Here is a 16,985-nt window from a genome sequence, read left to right on the forward strand (position 1 = left end):
TTCTGTTCAACGGCTTCCACAGAAAGAGAACATTCGAAGGGGTGCTTAATTCTTTATTGCCTACAATTTCTGCACACCTTCAGCTGAATAGCTTTCCTTCCTGCCTTTCATGAGTAGATCCTGCCCAATAGCGGGACAGGGACATCCCTGGGAATTAGAAGCCAGGATGAAGACCACCACCAACAGAAGCAGGGGACAGAAATGAAAGCCCAAGTGTTTCTTCATCTTTTATCATTTTATGGGTGGTTGCAGTGTTTTCTATTATTGGGAGAAAGGGCTTTGTTTCATTGCCTGTTGGTGGGTAGCGCAGCGCCCTCTGTTTGTTAAACCTCCAGAGAGATCTGACAAATTGTTCAAAATCCTAGGATTCTAGTACAACAGGATGTTAAGCAAGACTCTCCTGCCTTAGTAACCGACACCAAAGTGAACATGAGACACTCACAGGCTGAATTCACAAAGGAAATGGCTGAGAACTGAATCCATTGTCCTTTGAAACATCTGATTCACGCTGAGACTTCAAAAGGTCCCAGAGAGGAGAGAAAAAGGAAGGACTTATAAAGAAGTTTCTTTGGGGAGAAGTGTTGCCATCGTCAGCACCCCAGCATGGGGCTTCCACTGGCTGTGCTTGAGGACGTGTCCTGTGTTCTCTGTAGGCGAAAGGCTCAGAGGACAAGCGTCTGGCTCTGCCAGAGAAGGCTCAGGCCACCTGTGTGGTACGTTTGGGTTCCACCTGTACACCCAGAAATGTCAGGACAAGGGATCACTAGGGTTCCCTGTGGACCAGATGGAGGCAGCCCAGTAGGAAGTCTGCACGGGGAGTCCAGAGGGCCAGAGGGACCCCAAAAGCACAAAGCTGCATTCCTGGGTGCTGAGGAAGGAGGTGCTTCCAGCAGCCAGAACCGAAATGCATTTATGTCGTGGGAACTGCAGGAGAGGGGGCTGCAGAGAGAGGAATCTCCACAAAGGTCTCCAGGAAACAAGATCGGTGAATCGGCATTGAACACCGCCAGGTCCCAAGAGCACAGAGCCGCCAGCCAGCACACTTTCCCCGCCCTCTGTCCCCCTAGCCCAACCCCTCCACCTCATTAGCGAGCTCCAGCCCCCGCCCCCATGCTGCCAGCCCGAACAGGGAGGGGAGAGGAGACTGACCCTCAAAGCAAGTCCAGAGTTGGTTTCTAACTCAGAAGAGACATCCTGTTTCTCAGTTGAGATTTTGTCTGCAACCTCAAGTGACCAAAGGATTGTCTGTTACTCAACAATGAGCCAAAAAATCTTACTTGGGTCAGAGCTCCCATCCAGACCAGTGACTCTCACACTTGGTTGTACATTGGAGTCACTGGGAATCTCAAAGATGAAAAATGCCAAAGCCGGAGCCACTGAATCAGAATTGCCAGAGGTGGGCCCCAGGAATGTGTCTTAAAAAATGAAATAAGATAAAACAACAATTAAAACTCGCCGGTTGATTCTAACGTGCAATATAGAGTGCGAAGCTCCTGCTCTAGGAACCCAAGAAGGTTACTCTTACTGACTAAATTGCAAAGGGCCGATGGAAAACCAAAACAAAATGAAATTAATTTGACTGTCACCAGTTGTGCTCTTCCACGTGTTAGAAAGATAAACACCACCGTTCTCTAGATTGCACTGCACGTCGTGCTTTAGACACAACTCGAAACTGACCAGAGCAGAGTTCAGTTCTAAGCATGGGATCCGAAACAATCGATCTAGTGTTTGAAGTTTGGGAAAGGCTTTCCTCCCTTTCTCAGTTGCTACCCAGGCTGCCAGTGATGATCAGATAGAAAAAGCACTGGCCTGGTACCCGGGTCCTGCTGACATCCGAAGACCTCATAACACCTGTCCCTCCTCACGGCACCCTGGCTGGGGCTGGTGTCTGGTGTCAGACTCTGCAAGGTCCCAGCACCCTGGAGAGACGTTATATGGGGATCTTTACTGCCTTCCTCCCAACCTCACACGTGATCGATGGCACCCTCTTGGCCCGGCTGATGCTGGCTCGGGGTCTCTCTGCCCCATCCTTGCTCCAAGTGGAAAGCAGAGTGTCTGCCACCATATCCTGCGTTTCCACACCGTGCTGTGCGAGAGGCAATCGGAACTGTCACTAGGTTCAGTCAGCCATCCTCTTCCATGCTCACCCAGCATTTCTTTTATCAGGGACTTTTTGTTTATTTGTTTTTATTTCTGTTTTAATTTCTTTCAACACGCTTCATTCTCTATCTCCAAATAGCCAGTGAATTCCTAAGCAAAGTGACCATTTCACAGAAATCTCAGTTCTGAGCTGAATGAGGAACACACACGCCCAAGGACGAAAGAGCAGCCATTTTAATTCTTCTGGCTTCATACGGTGATGCGACCAGCTTCACAGGGATCCCAGGCTGCCTGCTTCCTGGGAAGTCCAGAAATTCCCAGTGTGAAAAAAGGGGATCTCATCAAAACAACTAGGAAAAAAAAGTAGCTGAAACTTCTTATCATAAAGATTTGTGGGAGCTAAACTTCTTGAGCAATTACTATAAGATGACAGCAGAAATATTGAAGGGCTATAAATCCAAATGTGACCTGATGTCCTTAACTTGGAATGTACATTTAGACCAGCAGGGAAATTACATATATATATATGCTATTTGTCTATTTTTCTTTAGTTTTAAAGAGGGTTAAGAGGGAAAGAAATCAATTCTAAGAAAAGCCATTATCTGTGGGTTACAGCTACAAATCTCATAAATGCCCACAAAGATTCTATCACACAAAGCCAAGTAAGGTCACACTCTAATTGGCCAAACTGGTTTATGGCCCATACGGGCCATTTATATCCACTATCACCCAGGGCCAAGTCTCTTTCATTTCCACTTTCATTTATTACTCTTTGATAGCTGGTCCTTGAGTAAATACTTAAAAAGAAAAAAAAATCAGACTTTTCTAAAAGCCGTATTTACATTGAAGATCTGATAAAAAGGAATAAATGAACAAGAAAATGGAAAATAAAAAAAGGAGAGAAGAGAACATCTTTATAAAATGTGGCTTAATTTTTGTTTTAGATAAATAAATATTTCCTTTTAAGGGAATATTTGAGAGACTCCAAGATATTCTTATGCCAGAAAACCATTCTTTCCCATCACTAGCTAAGTTAAAACTAACAAAAGTGATCGATAAAAATGAGGCCACAGAGATAAGAGGAGTTAAGCTCTACCAAATATTGGTACCATACAGAAATGTTCAAAAGAAAATACATCAAAATCCTATCTAAAATAGAAGCTACTGGCTTTACACTGACAGAACAGTGCTCATATCAAAGCACACAGACCACTTCTAAAACTTTTCAACACCAGACCTTCACCCTGGAATCAAGTTCACCTCCAGCTGTTTCAAAAGTCAGTTGTTGGTGAAATTCACATAAAGTCTGAAGTTTAGTTAAGAGTAAGGTACCAATGTCAGTTTCTTAGTTTTGACAAATGTAAGTAATGCAAGATGTTAGCATCAGGGAAACAAGGTGAGGCGTATCTGGGAACTCTGGATACCATCTTTGCAACTTTTCTGTATATTTAAAATTATTCACAAATCAAAAGTTTATTTAAAAACAGACAAAAAACACTTGTCCCAAAAGCAGAGTCTCTGGATTTAACTATAAAGCTGTTATCCCTCCAAACATGCAGGAAAAGGAACATAGCAATCTAGCGATTTACTACAGCAAATGTAGCCAAGCAACTGAACTCTCAATTAAGAAGAAGATTTAATGAAACAGACAACAACTGCCAGGGTGTCTGGGTAAGTCATCCAAACATAGCTTGTTCTATGTGCTCCTGAAAAGCTGTTTGTAAATCAAACTTATATAATTCAAATCACATTTTGAGCACACTGAGGAAGCCTGTGCATTTAAAAAGCTGTTGAATAAATACCAGGATAACATGAAGATGTATTGTGTAATGAGAATTATTGCATTCTCGTTTGGTGAAGGTGGCTTGCAGCCATCGCCTTTGTCCATGTGGCTGCCCTGCGAGCCACACTAGTACATGCTGCCCAAGCAGCCCCGACCCCATGGGCCTCCAAGTTTCTATTTTCCCTTCCCCTCTGCAAGGCTCTTTTTGTGTGGCTTTGATTAACTCGGGGCTGTTACGGTGAGGAATTCTAATCATGTACAGGTCCCAGTATCCAAACACAGGGCTCAGTCTCTACAATAGTAGCAGGTATTTGGGCAACACAATCAAGCAAGTAAGAATACTTCACTGAGCAAGAGTATCTGGAGGAGGTAATTCCCCCCCACTGAAATTCTTCTGCTGACCATGTACCGGACTCCTGATGTCAGCCATCCTTTTCCCAACCCAAACCATTGGTCAGATTGGAACTTTTACCACTCCTAGAAAAACAATTCAGGATCCCATCAAAGGATGCCACAACTCAGTCAGCCCAGGTAAGCAAAACATTCCACGACACTAGTTTCTCATCCATGGATGAGAGAGCAGGATTCTGAGTCCCAAATGGATAAGGGACTAGAAAATATATCTTAACTAGTTCATGAGCCAACCAAATACAGTTCGCCCACTCACAGATTTGTTTGGGTTTTGCCATTGTGGGTACACAATCTCATGTAACACTCGAGAGAAAAATAATGTGTGTTTATCAGAGTATTGTTCAAAGTTATTCATCCCCATCACCTCCATGGCAAGAGTATGAATCCCTGCCCCTGGACTTGGCTTTGGCATGAGGTTGTCAGTAATTGAGTGATACACCCTATCTTCCCCCCAGATGCAAAATCATCAGGTACTCACCGTCATCGATTCCAGGCCAGCCCATGAAGTGTGCAGAAATCTGTTTCTCATCCTTCCCATACTCATTCTTGGCTACTAACTTGTAGTCCCCATTGTTCATGTGAGTGGGATTATCCAGCTGGAGGCAGCCGTGGTACTCCGTGTGATTGGTAACATGGATTTTAGTACAGATGTATTTGGATTCATTCAAAATTGCCCCATTATAGAACCACTGAAGCGCTGGTTTGGGGTTGCCTTTCACAGTGAATGGAATGCACCAGTGGTGGTCTGAGGTTGGAGATTCGAGAAATGTGATAGTTGGAGCAACTAAATTGAAAAAGAGAGAGTTAATAGCATCAGAAAGCTCAGAATTCTCCCCATCTCCAGATCTCTGTGTCATCAATAGGGGATTTTTATTCAACCATTGTTTGGTTTAAGAAAACACATGACCCACAACTCTGGAATCCATCAATATTTTGTATCATCATCAAGGTTGATTTAACTTCTACAGAGAGCTTCAGAGAGACTCCTTTCCCTGCTCTGCTTAAAGCCCATGCATTGTAGTCATTTTCACATCTATTCAGTGGGAGAACCAACTCCAAACAGATCCCTGAGATTTCTGACAGTGGAAAGCATTCATTTGAAGTTGGCTTTGGTTTCTAATATATATGCCTTTGATACTATGGAGATTAATCACCAAAACATTGAGGAACACTTTTTTTACAGGACTTCACTAAATAATACAAATAACGACAAAAATGACTTTGGAAATCTTGCCTGAAGCCCTGATCTTGCATAACTTTTCTAAAACAAATAAAACTGGTCAATGCAATGAATGTTGCTACCGATGTTGATTGACTATTATAAAGTCTGATTAATTGATATTTTTTGCCGATGGTCAATAGGAAACTCTTTTTAAAAGCACTACTTTTCATTACATTACAGCCCATTTTTGCTGGAATTGGAGATATCAAAGCTTTGATCCTTTAAATGTCTGAGGTCCTATCTAAACCTGAACAAACAAACTAGAGATTATTTTAACCTGAAGTATAAAGCACGTTATTCTTAGGGGAAACAAACATTATCAAGTAGCATCTTTAAACAGAGTACTTATCCTGAGTGAAGGTATTTAAAATCCCTCATAATTGTTTATTTTTATGTGGTCTGACTTTGATAATTATAAAATCAAGGACTGGAAAAGACCTTTGAGACCTAATAGCATCATTTTTCAGATGAAGAAACCCAAGGGCAATAAGGTTAAGTGACTTGGTCAAGGTTACTGAGTGAGGAAAATCTGGAACAGGAATCCAGATCTCCTAATACCTAATCCAGTAGCCCTTCCCCTCCTGCACTGCTTCCTGGTTGTATACGTTCATCCCACAAAGTAGGGGAAATCATAGCCTGCTAACAAATACACTCTGAGTGGGATCACTGCAAAGGATGTCTCAGTTGCTAATATTCTTAATCACTTATTCCTTCTACTTGTTATCTAAACTTTGATAGACAAGGCCAATTCTCCAGACCATGGAGACTACATAGATATTAACCTAAACTGAGAAAAATTTGAATGGGAGTGCCCTTACTTATAGGTCTGTGTTACAAACACAAGGACCACGATGGGGCAGGGACAATACTTACCTTCCTCCTACCAGCCCAGGTGCCCATGCCTAGGCCTCACTTTTTCCTGTCACCACACTCAAATGAGCTTTATGTGAGGTGTTGACTTAAGGACATAAAGTTGGAAACTGGTTGCATGTGTTTGGGGATGACATTGACTTCAAGCTTCCATGTGGGTCAAAATGATGAGAAATTATGAGTCCAGGACCTTCTGGGCATCGGGGTAGTATTGACAGTGACAAAAGGTTGGTGATTTCAATCATTCACTCCAACAATCACATACGGAATGTGTGTTATAAGTGAATGTTAACCAGTGTATCAAACCTTGTGCCTACATGTGTGTAATGCATATTCATACTTACACACATGCACACTCGTGTTTTTCTCATCCAAATCCTAATCCAAACAGAGTAAAACCTTGTTACTTTATACCATGGCAGCTCAGAATTTCCACTCGTGAAGATTATGTATTTTTTACTGAATACGTACACCGTTCACACTGAATGCAACAATCTGGAATGTTAAGTTATACGTTGTATTGCTTATAATACTGGAAAATAATGCACATATGCTTAAGAAACATTAATATCGTATGTCTTCAGTAGAGAGAAATTTAAAACAGTTATAAAAGTTTTTTTGCAGGTGATAATAATTTTCATTCATTTAAGTAGGACTCCTCCAATTCCCCACAGAAGCTTGATGTCAAACAAATGGGGTATTTTTTTTTGTATCAACAGTATAATTAGGTGTTTGTGAACAGCCAGCTCAGTACTTTAGGTATCACAACTTGAAAGGTTCATATTGTTTTTACAGAGAAAAAAAATTTAGAAACTGGTTTATCAGAATTTAAACTACAACTTATTAACAAAAAGAGGATAACCAGCTCAAAATATGTTTTATCAAGGCAAGACAGGGGAAGGCACAAGAGGACACGCTTAAAATCAAAAAAGAAGCTTAAAGATAACGTATGAACAAGAGAGATTAGAAGAAATAGGACAAGTGAAAGGGGCTGATAATATTTCTTAATTAAGGATACACAAAACACTGCATATACTTTTTTAATGCACTAAAGCAGCACCCAGAGTGCCCCAACCACAAATGTAGGTGTATCCACAATCATCTGCTATTAAAAACACATGCTGATCTGATTACGTACAATGTACAGTGAGGTTGACAGAATCTTGATCTTCTCCTACAAGATTTTCTGCCACACAAGAGATTTGCTTTCCACTGTCATCAGATGAAATGTTAGTTATCCTTAAGGAGCCCTGTGTGTGGCTTGTTTCATTCTACAAATGAATTAACAGACAAAAATAATCTTGATTAGGAATGAACCCAAAGTAACAAGATTTGGGGTTTCTTCCCCTAACTGCAGAAAATCATCTATAACATTAGAAAAAAGTTTCTAGCTTAATCGGGCTTAGGCAAAGGAGTAAATCAGAAGCTATTCTATTTCTCTAGATTTCAATTATTTAATGTGTGAAGTTGATTTAATCCTTGAATTCCTACCTACTTTCCTCCGAGGGAAAAGACCACAAGGAGAGTCACTCACCTTGCTCACAGTGACATAAAAAGCTTACTAGAGACCTACAGACTTTCCAATCTATGGGGTATAAATAACTAAAATGCAACCTGCATTAGCCTTTGTTAAGTAAGAATAGTTAGAAAGTAAATGCACAGCAAAAACTCATTGTAAATCTCTCTATGTGGCCCTATCAAATATTAAATGATTTTCACTAGGTTAATACAATCTCAAGTTCTGAGACACTTTCATCTCTATGAACGCACAGTCAAACACAAGCCTTACCATGTGCTTGGAAACCAGATTACCAACATCCCAGTATAAATTCGGAACTGGATCGCCTGCAACACTACAAGTTAATGTGATAGACTTTCCCTCCTCCACAGTGAGGTTAGGTGCAGCCAAATTTGCTGATGGCAAACCTGTGCAGCAAGGAAAGTAAAGGAAGACATATACAGATAGTTAGATGCATTATCAAAATAACAGCAACAAGTTGAAAACTCTTTCTGCTTCAAACTCAATAATTATTTACTTTCTGAGACTGATTTATGTTGATCTGAAAAAGTGCCAGATTGATGAGCTTTACAGATTTGATGTGAACTAAAAGATATGTGATGAGATCTGAAAATAAATCTTGCACATTTCTTAAAAATATCATTGCAGAGTAACCTTTTATTTTTAAAAACCCCACTAGTTTATAGAGCTATGTCTTCTAGCTCTTGTTCTGTTTTACAGTTATCAATCCAGTTGTTTGCACATAAATAGTCATTTTATCTGTAGATCATCTTACTTTTCCTGGTTTCCTCTCTTCCATTTTTTATAGTCAAGGACAAAAGGGTGGGAGGCATCTACAAATTTTGCATAAATCCATTTTTTGCATTAAATAACTCATAAATCTAACTCACTACCAGAACTAGATTTTGAAAGAGACAAACTATGATTTTGAAATATAGGTTTAAAAATCAGACCTACATTTTCAAAGAGTCCAACTATGGAAGTCGGTTTCAAAGCATTTTTCAAAGACATGAAGCTTGAACCATAACAGCATTAGAATGTTTCAAAGCTATATAAATCATAGTTAAATATTATAGGTAAAATTGGTCACCCTATATGATATGATGAAAAAAGTTATATGGATCATTATTCCAATGAAAAGTTCTTTTTTGGAAAAACCCTGAGAAAGTATTTGTTATCAGATGAAATTCTGATGCTTATAAACATTTCTTAATATTTCAGGACAGCATCATTTTTATACTTTGATATTTCAAAAGCCAGCTCCTCTTTATTAATGCTATCACTTCATTAAACTATTACACCATTTGGAGGTTTATACTGCTTTTAACCATAGTATTTTTAACATGAAGGTGGGTCTCAGAATGCATCATGTCCTGCCAGTCAAGCAAGCCCCTCCCTTGGTATCAGAGACTCTGCTTAGGACTATATTCACCCCAACAGCTGTGTTCCATGGAACTATGACCCTCAGGAGGAACCCAGAGGTCAGAAAAGGCAATTCATTTTCAACGGCCATTAAACTGCAATTAATCTGCCCACCTAGTGGTATCTGACCCGTCATCTTCACCATACTATGCATAAATCCTTCTCTTACAATGCAGTCCTTACTGACAAAGCCATTATTATTTATTACTGAAACTACACTATAGCAAGACTTATACAGTATATGTCTCATGGTATTCCCACCATTGATAGAGGACTTCCCAACAAGATCTGGCTTTCAGTGGCTGGTGTGACTTCTTCAGAACCCTTCCTTCCTGCCAGCATCCAATAGAGAGCAATGTTATATATTTCACGGGGTTTCAAACAGCCCCCTAATACTCTGAGTTAGACAGGGCAATGAAGTGTATACAAATGATCAAGAGGCAGTGCAGTTAACCGGAATGAACACTGGGTCAGGAGTCAGGAACCCTAGACCCTAAATCTGGCACGTACTGTGTGACCTTGGGTGAGTCATTTCTCCTCTCTCAATGTGTTTTCTTCTCTGTAAAATTACACTGTTCAATTAGAAGATCTAGCTCTAAAATTTTCTAACTCTAATATCTGATGACAACTTCCATAACAATTAAGCTTCCCAATGTAAGAAGCATGCCATGGCAAGATATAAGAAATAAACTTATTTTTTTAAAAATCTCCTTGAAGCCAGTGGTATGATCTAGGTGACTTTTTCAAAATATGCATTTTTTAAATCAAAATACATAGTCACATAGTTTAAAAAGTCTATAATTCTACAAAACTTGTTATATAAAACACTCAAACTACCTCTAAGATCAGAAACAAGAGAATGATGCACACTCTCACCACTTTTATTCAACATAGTATTGGAAGTCCTAGCCACAGCAATCAGACAAGGAAAATAAATAAAATATATCTAAATTGAAAAAGAAGAAGTAGAACTGTCACTGTTTCAAGATGCATGATACTATATGTAGAAAATCCTAAAGATACCATCAAAAAACTACTAGAGCTCATCAATGAATCTGATAAAGTTGCAGGATACAAAATTAATATACAGAAATCTGTTGCACTTCTATACATTAGCAATGAACTATCAGAAAAAGAAATTAAGAAAAAATTCCATTTACAATTGCATCAAAATAATAAAATACCTAAAAATAAATCTAACTAAGGAGGTAAAAAACCTGTACTTGGAAAACCATAAGACACTGGTGAAAGAAATTGAAGACACCACCAACAGATGGAAAGATATATGGTGCTCATGAATTTGAAGAATTAATATTGCTAAAATGACCATACTACCCAAGGTAATCTACAGATTCAGTGCAATCCCTATCAAAATACAAATGGTTTTTTCACAGAACTAGAACATATAATTCTAAAATCTGTATGGAAATACAAAGGACCCCAAATAGCCAAAACAGTCTTGAGAAAGAAGAACAAAGCTGTTGGTACCATGCCCCCTGATTTCAAACTATATTACAAAGTTACAGTAATCAAAAGAGTATGGTACTGGCACCAAAACAGACACTTAGATCAATGGAACTGAATAGAGAGCCCAGGAATGAATCCACACTTATATGAGCAGTTAATCTACTACAAAGGAGGCAAGAATATATAATGCAGTAAAGACAGCCACTTCAAAAAATGGTATTCAGAGAACTGGACAGCTACATGCAAAAGAATCAAAGCTGGACTACTTTCTCATACCATGAACAAAAATAAGTTCAAAATGGATTAAATACTTAAATGTAGGACCTGAAACCATAAAACTTCCAGGAGGAAGCATAGGCAGTATATTCTTTGACATTGGTCTTAGTAATGGTTTTTTGGATATGTCTCCTCAGAAAAGTGGGGGAAAAGCAAAAATAAACAAATGTAACTCCAACCAACTTAAAAAACTTTTGCACAGTGAAGGAAACTATCAACAAAATGAAAAGGCTGCCTACTGATCGGGATAAATATTTGCAAACTATATATCTGATAAGGAGTTAATATGCAAAATATACAAAGAACTCATTCAACTCCACATTAAAAAAAAAAAAGAATCAATTAAAAAATGGGCAGAGGATCTAAATAAACATTTTTCCAAAGAAGACATACAGATAGCCAGCAGGCACATGAAAAGTGGCTCAACATCACTAATCATCAGGGTGCAAACCAAAACACCCTGAGATATCACCTCACACCTTTCAAAATGGTTATTATCAAAAAGACAACAAATGACAAGTGTTGGCAAGGATGTGGAGAAAAGGGAACCCTCATGCACTGGTGGTGGGAATGTAAATTGGTGCAGTCATTATGGAAAACAGTATGGAGATTCCTCAAAAAATTAAAAATAGAACTACATATGATCCAGCAACTCCACTCCTGGGTATGTATCCAAAGAAAACAAAAACACCAATCAGAAAAAATACCTGCACTCCCATGTTCATTTCAGCCTTATTTAAAATAGCCAAGATATGGAAGCAACCTAAGTTCCCATCAGTGGATGAATGGATAAAGAAGATGTGGTGTATATATTCAGTGGAATATTAGCCATAAAAAAGAATGAAATCTTGCCATTTGAAACAACATGGATGGACCTAGAGAGTATTATGCTAAATGAAATAAGCAGACAGAGAAAGACAAATACCATATAATTTCACTTATAGGTGGAATCTAAAAATCAAAACAAATTAACAAACATAACAAAACAGAAAGAGAGTTACAGGTACAGAGATCAATCAGGTAGTTACCAGAGGGGAGAGGGGTGGGGGAGGAAAGAAATGAGTGAGGGAGATTAAGAGATACAAACTTCCAGTTGCAAAATACACACAGGTATTAAATGTACAGTGGGGAATATAGTCAATAACTATGTAATATCTTTGTATGATGACATATCATAACTAGGCTTAGCATGGTGATCATTTTGAAATGTACAGAATACTGAATCACTATGTTGTGTACCTGAAACTGAGTGTTGTAGGTCAGTTATATTTCAAAAACAAACAAACAAACAAGCAAACTCATAGAAAAAGAGATCAGATTTGTTGCTACCAGAGGTTGGGGGGGGGTGGAAGGAGAGGAAGTTAGATGAAGGTAGTCAAAAGGTTCAGACTTCCATTTATAAGTAAATATTAGAGATATAATGTACAACACAGGGAAAACTTTTTTCCATTTCTTTAATTTTGTATCGATATGAGATGATGGATATTCACTAAACCTATTGTGATAATTTCATGACGTATGTAAGTCAAATCATTATGCTATACACCTTAAACTTATACAGTACTGTATGTCAGTTATATATCAATAAAACTGAGAAAATATAAAAACAACTACAAACCCAGGGAAAAAAAAGAAAGAAAAATATTCAAACTACTATGTGAAAAATAGTACCCATGTGGCACTATTTCCTATTCCCAGAAGCACTCATTTCACCTCTTTTAACTTCTTTGGGTATTGATCTCTATATCACTAAATATCATGCTTATATTGCTACTTCTTGTTTTTTCTGTTTTAACATTATCTACTGACCTCTCACCCTGGAAGGTGAGAACTAGGCTCATGTTCACACAGAAAGCCAGCTCTCCCCACATGCCCATACCACACTCACACTATACTGTCTTCATATCTTACCATCTGCTATGAAGTTTTGTTGTCTAAATGTACAATAAAGTTTACTATAAATACATAAACTCTACAGACAGCTGAACCATTGTGCGTAATAGTTATCATATTTTATCAAATTTAAGACAGCTTTAATTATAGGACACAACACTATAATATGTACCACTACGAAAGGGAAAAAAAATGATGCCAATTCAACTATGATGTGATGCTTTCTCTCACCACTTAGCTCTCCTATTATTTGGAGGCTGGACCTTCTGGGTGGCCTATCGTTTTCAATCTTTTCTCTCCTATTTTCCATCTTTTTGTCTATTTGCTCTATTTCTGTCATACTTTTAGTCTTTCCAAGGCTTTTTGTTGTTGTTCCTGAATGGTCTTCTATTTTTTTAACACCATGTGTTTGTTTCATAGATGCAATATCTCTGCTGATGTCTAATATCTATGAAATATTAATTATAATTTCTTGTGAATTTTTCTTCTGTCTATATCAACTTTGTTTCTGCAATTTTTTTTCTTTCTCTCTGTTTTGTGTTTGTCTTTCATATTATAAGCTTTTCTCAAACAGTTGGTGATCCTTTGCTGTTCTTTAATCTTTTTTTTTTTAATGTAGATTTTATTTTATTTATTTATTTATGTGGTTGCGCTGGGTCTTAGTTGCAGCAGGGGGGCTCCTTAGTTGGGGGTCGCTGGCTCCTTAGTTGTGGCATGTGAACTCTTAGTTGCGGCATGCCTGTGGGATCTAGTTCCCTGACCAGGGATCGAACCCAGGCTCCCTGCATTGGGAGTGCAGAGTGTTAACCACTCCACCACCAGGGAAGTCCCTGTTCTTTCATCTTTAAGAGTGGAGTAATAGAAGCATTGCACATTTATTAACTGTCAGCATCACTAGGGCAGTATTACTGGCCTCTGTAATGGGTACCACCTGGTGTCAGTATCATTAAATCCTTTTGGGGATGGGATTGATGAAATTATTCAGATAATTCTCTTCCAGTGTACTGTTTGGAAGAGGAAGAAGGCTGGAAACACAGGTTTTCCTGGCTATCAGAACGCAGAACATTCCTATGAAACTTTCTGTAAGACGAAATGACATAAAGTAAAGAAGTACCTCAGGACAACTCCTTCTAACAGATGCACAGAATAAATCAAGATAAAGCACAGATTCTCACAGACACAGTCAAAGCTATGGCGGCGTGATGATGAGATGCCGAGTGTAGTTCCCAGGAAGGAGCTTAGTGGTGCCCCCTCACTGCTTGGGATGTGGGCTGCCTCTAAACAGCTCCATGTAAAACAAACGCTGAACGCTATTTTTGCTTTTCACCTTTTTTAGGAGAAGCAAAAATCCTCTTCCGATTTCTTTCAGAAAAGCGAAGTGGTGTAAAGAAAACTTCCAAAAATTGGAGAATATCTGTGTCAAAACTCAGTTGTATGTAAATCCATCATTCTCTCTATGGCTCTCACAGCCTCAACTCTACCTGGAATTCCTCTTGGCCTTTGTTTTATCCTCTTTAGAGAACAAACTTCCAGTTTTTACACCTGAGATGTATTGAACAAAAATCTTTCAACCACTCTCCTGTGTTCGGTGTTACCTGTTCTCTTACTTCCTGAGCCTTGCAGTAGTTCTGCAATATACACCAAGCTTTCCTCTTGGCTTTCCCCATTGCCAACTTGGTAACCAGCATTCTCAGTCTTTAAGTCAGTCATGACTCATCCATCTACTTTCCAATTGCAACTACAGAAACACAAAGCTTTGTTGACTCCTCTCCCATTCTCTTGTATTTATAGATTTATCTGGCTGAATCTGGAGAAACCATGGAGCCAGGGCTTGCCATGGTGCTTGCTCTGGAGGTATGAGCTCCCCCACCAGCAGACTCTACCAATGGAGCTTGGTGACACCCTTCCTGTCACCTCGAATATAAACCGATGGTGTAAACTTCCACCTTTTGTAAATGTATCTAAAAGTGTGGAAATTCTAAGCAGAAAAGAAGTTAAAATAAAGAGAGACTCAGCAGAGAATGCTATGCTATAATCTTAATCTCCCCTGTAAAATCTAATGTAGTTTATTTTTTCCTTCAAGCCTAAGTTTACGTGATTAACATTTCTAAAAATGTCTGCTTAATTATAGTACTAGCAATAACATTTATGGGGCATTCACTGAACCAGAAACTCTTGTCTAGTACTTTACATTTTTGTTTTATTTAATTTAATCCTTACAACCAAGCTTGAAGTTAAGTATTTATCCTCATTTAATTAATAAAGAATGTGAGGGCTTCCCTGGTGGCGCAGTGGTTGAGAGTCTGCCTGCCAATGCAGGGGACACGGGTTCGAGCTCTGGTCTGGGAAGATCCCACATGCCGCGGAGCAACTAGGCCCGTGAGCCACAACTACTGAGCCTGCGCGTCTGGAGCCTGTGCTCCGCAACAAAAGAGGCCGCGATAGTGAGAGGCCCGCGCACCGCGATGAAGAGTGGCCCCCGCTTGCCGCAACTGGAGAAAGTCCTTGCACAGAAACGAAGACCCAACACAGCCAAAAATTAAAAAATTTTAAAAAAAAGAATGTGAGTTTTGGAAAAGTCAAATACATCTTCCAAAGTTGCCCAACTACCTAGGAACTGAACTCAAAGATCAAGATGTTCACCACTACAATATACTACCTTCCCAGACTGTAATATCCATTTTGGCACAGACTATAAATACCAATACATATCCATAATCTAGGAATTTGGTTCATTAAAAAAATAATTACGTGTCTATCTGTGAGAGAAGAGTGAGTCTCCTTTATTTATAGAGAAATTGTATCACCCTGTCATAGCAGTTTCCAAAGGAATCTGTGCAAAATTGGCCAAGTCTAGATCTTTTAAATGTAAAGTCTTCCACAAATGAGTAAGCATCTGACTCACGTTAATTCTACAGCATTAATAGGCTGGTCAAAGATTCAATAATGGAAAAAACAATCTGTACTTGAAATACCACTTGAGGTTTAATTAGCACAATAAAAATGAATTGGGGAGCATGAATAGCCAAGGCAGGATAAACCATTTGCCAGGCACTACTTCCTGGCTTAATAAGATTTGAAATCAGCACAAGTACAGAGCAAAGCTCAGCAATGTCTCCAAGAGCTTCTAGCACTATGGTAATGGGATCCTGACTTAAGTATCAGGGCTGTCTTCCTTTACACGCTGGGAAACCTCATTGGAGATCAGAGAAGACAAGCTGCCCGGACAGACAGACACCTCTGAGGCATGGAAGAGCCCAGTAAAGGACGCAGCTGATCAGTGTATGGGTTAAGGCCCTAGACAGACAGATGTGGGTTAAAGCCAACCCCTACTCATTAGTTGTTTACTCATGATGCTTGGTAAGCTTTCATTTCTTCAACTGGAAATAAGGATACTAACGACATCTACTTTCTAGAGCTTTTAGGATGCCTAATAAGATAATATGGAAAATATTTCAGATGAGGTCTAGTGCATATTAAGTCCTTAATAAACGTTAGCTATTAATGTTATTACCAATATCAATATGGACATTTAGCTTTAAATATATTTTACATCTGAATTTATACATGTGTATATCTGATATCCTGTCAAATTACTTCAAGTAAAAATAACAAAGCCATAACACGATATCACAAAGAAATGGTATGTACTCAAACAACCTTGAAGACCATAAGATCAATGGAAGTTAAATGGTTCTTTTCGAGCAGGAATTCTTAGAGCTTTTAACATAGTAATGTGCACAGTGAACGTCCAGAGTTACAGAATTTTCTATATTTTTTTCTTTAACCTTGGGTTTTTTTTCCTACACAGAGCATCTCAAGGAATTAGAGTTGCACAGAACATAGAGTGGGGAAAGTTTGGTGGACTAGATGATTGCTCAGGCTCCTGTCAGGTGTAAGAATAATAGTTGTACAAGCAAAAACCCAATGAATAGTCCAACACCCATTGTCTAAACCCTTGCTACTCAAAGTGTGGTCTATGGAACAAGGGGTTTGTTGGAATGTGGAGACTCAGGCCCCAA

The 16,985-nt window shown here is 38.9% G+C and overlaps 1 protein-coding gene across 11 annotated transcripts in view; it reads right to left on the reverse strand.

Moving 5' to 3' along the window:
* NTRK2 (neurotrophic receptor tyrosine kinase 2) overlaps positions 1–16,985 on the reverse strand; it is a 409,783-nt gene that overhangs the window by 344,445 nt on the left and 48,353 nt on the right. For all 11 annotated transcript variants that reach the window (XM_082401158.1, XM_082401155.1, XM_082401159.1 and 8 more), the window contains 3 exons: positions 8,176–8,312; positions 7,525–7,657; positions 4,773–5,078 (listed from right to left, as the gene is read on the reverse strand). In XM_082401158.1, the coding sequence (XP_082257284.1) occupies positions 4,773–5,078; positions 7,525–7,657; positions 8,176–8,312 (576 nt within the window). The remainder of the gene's footprint in view (positions 1–4,772; positions 5,079–7,524; positions 7,658–8,175; positions 8,313–16,985) is intronic.

The sequence above is a fragment of the Balaenoptera borealis genome (assembly GCF_965194805.1).
Source record: "Balaenoptera borealis genome assembly, chromosome: 8".
Taxonomy (NCBI): domain Eukaryota; kingdom Metazoa; phylum Chordata; class Mammalia; order Artiodactyla; family Balaenopteridae; genus Balaenoptera; species Balaenoptera borealis.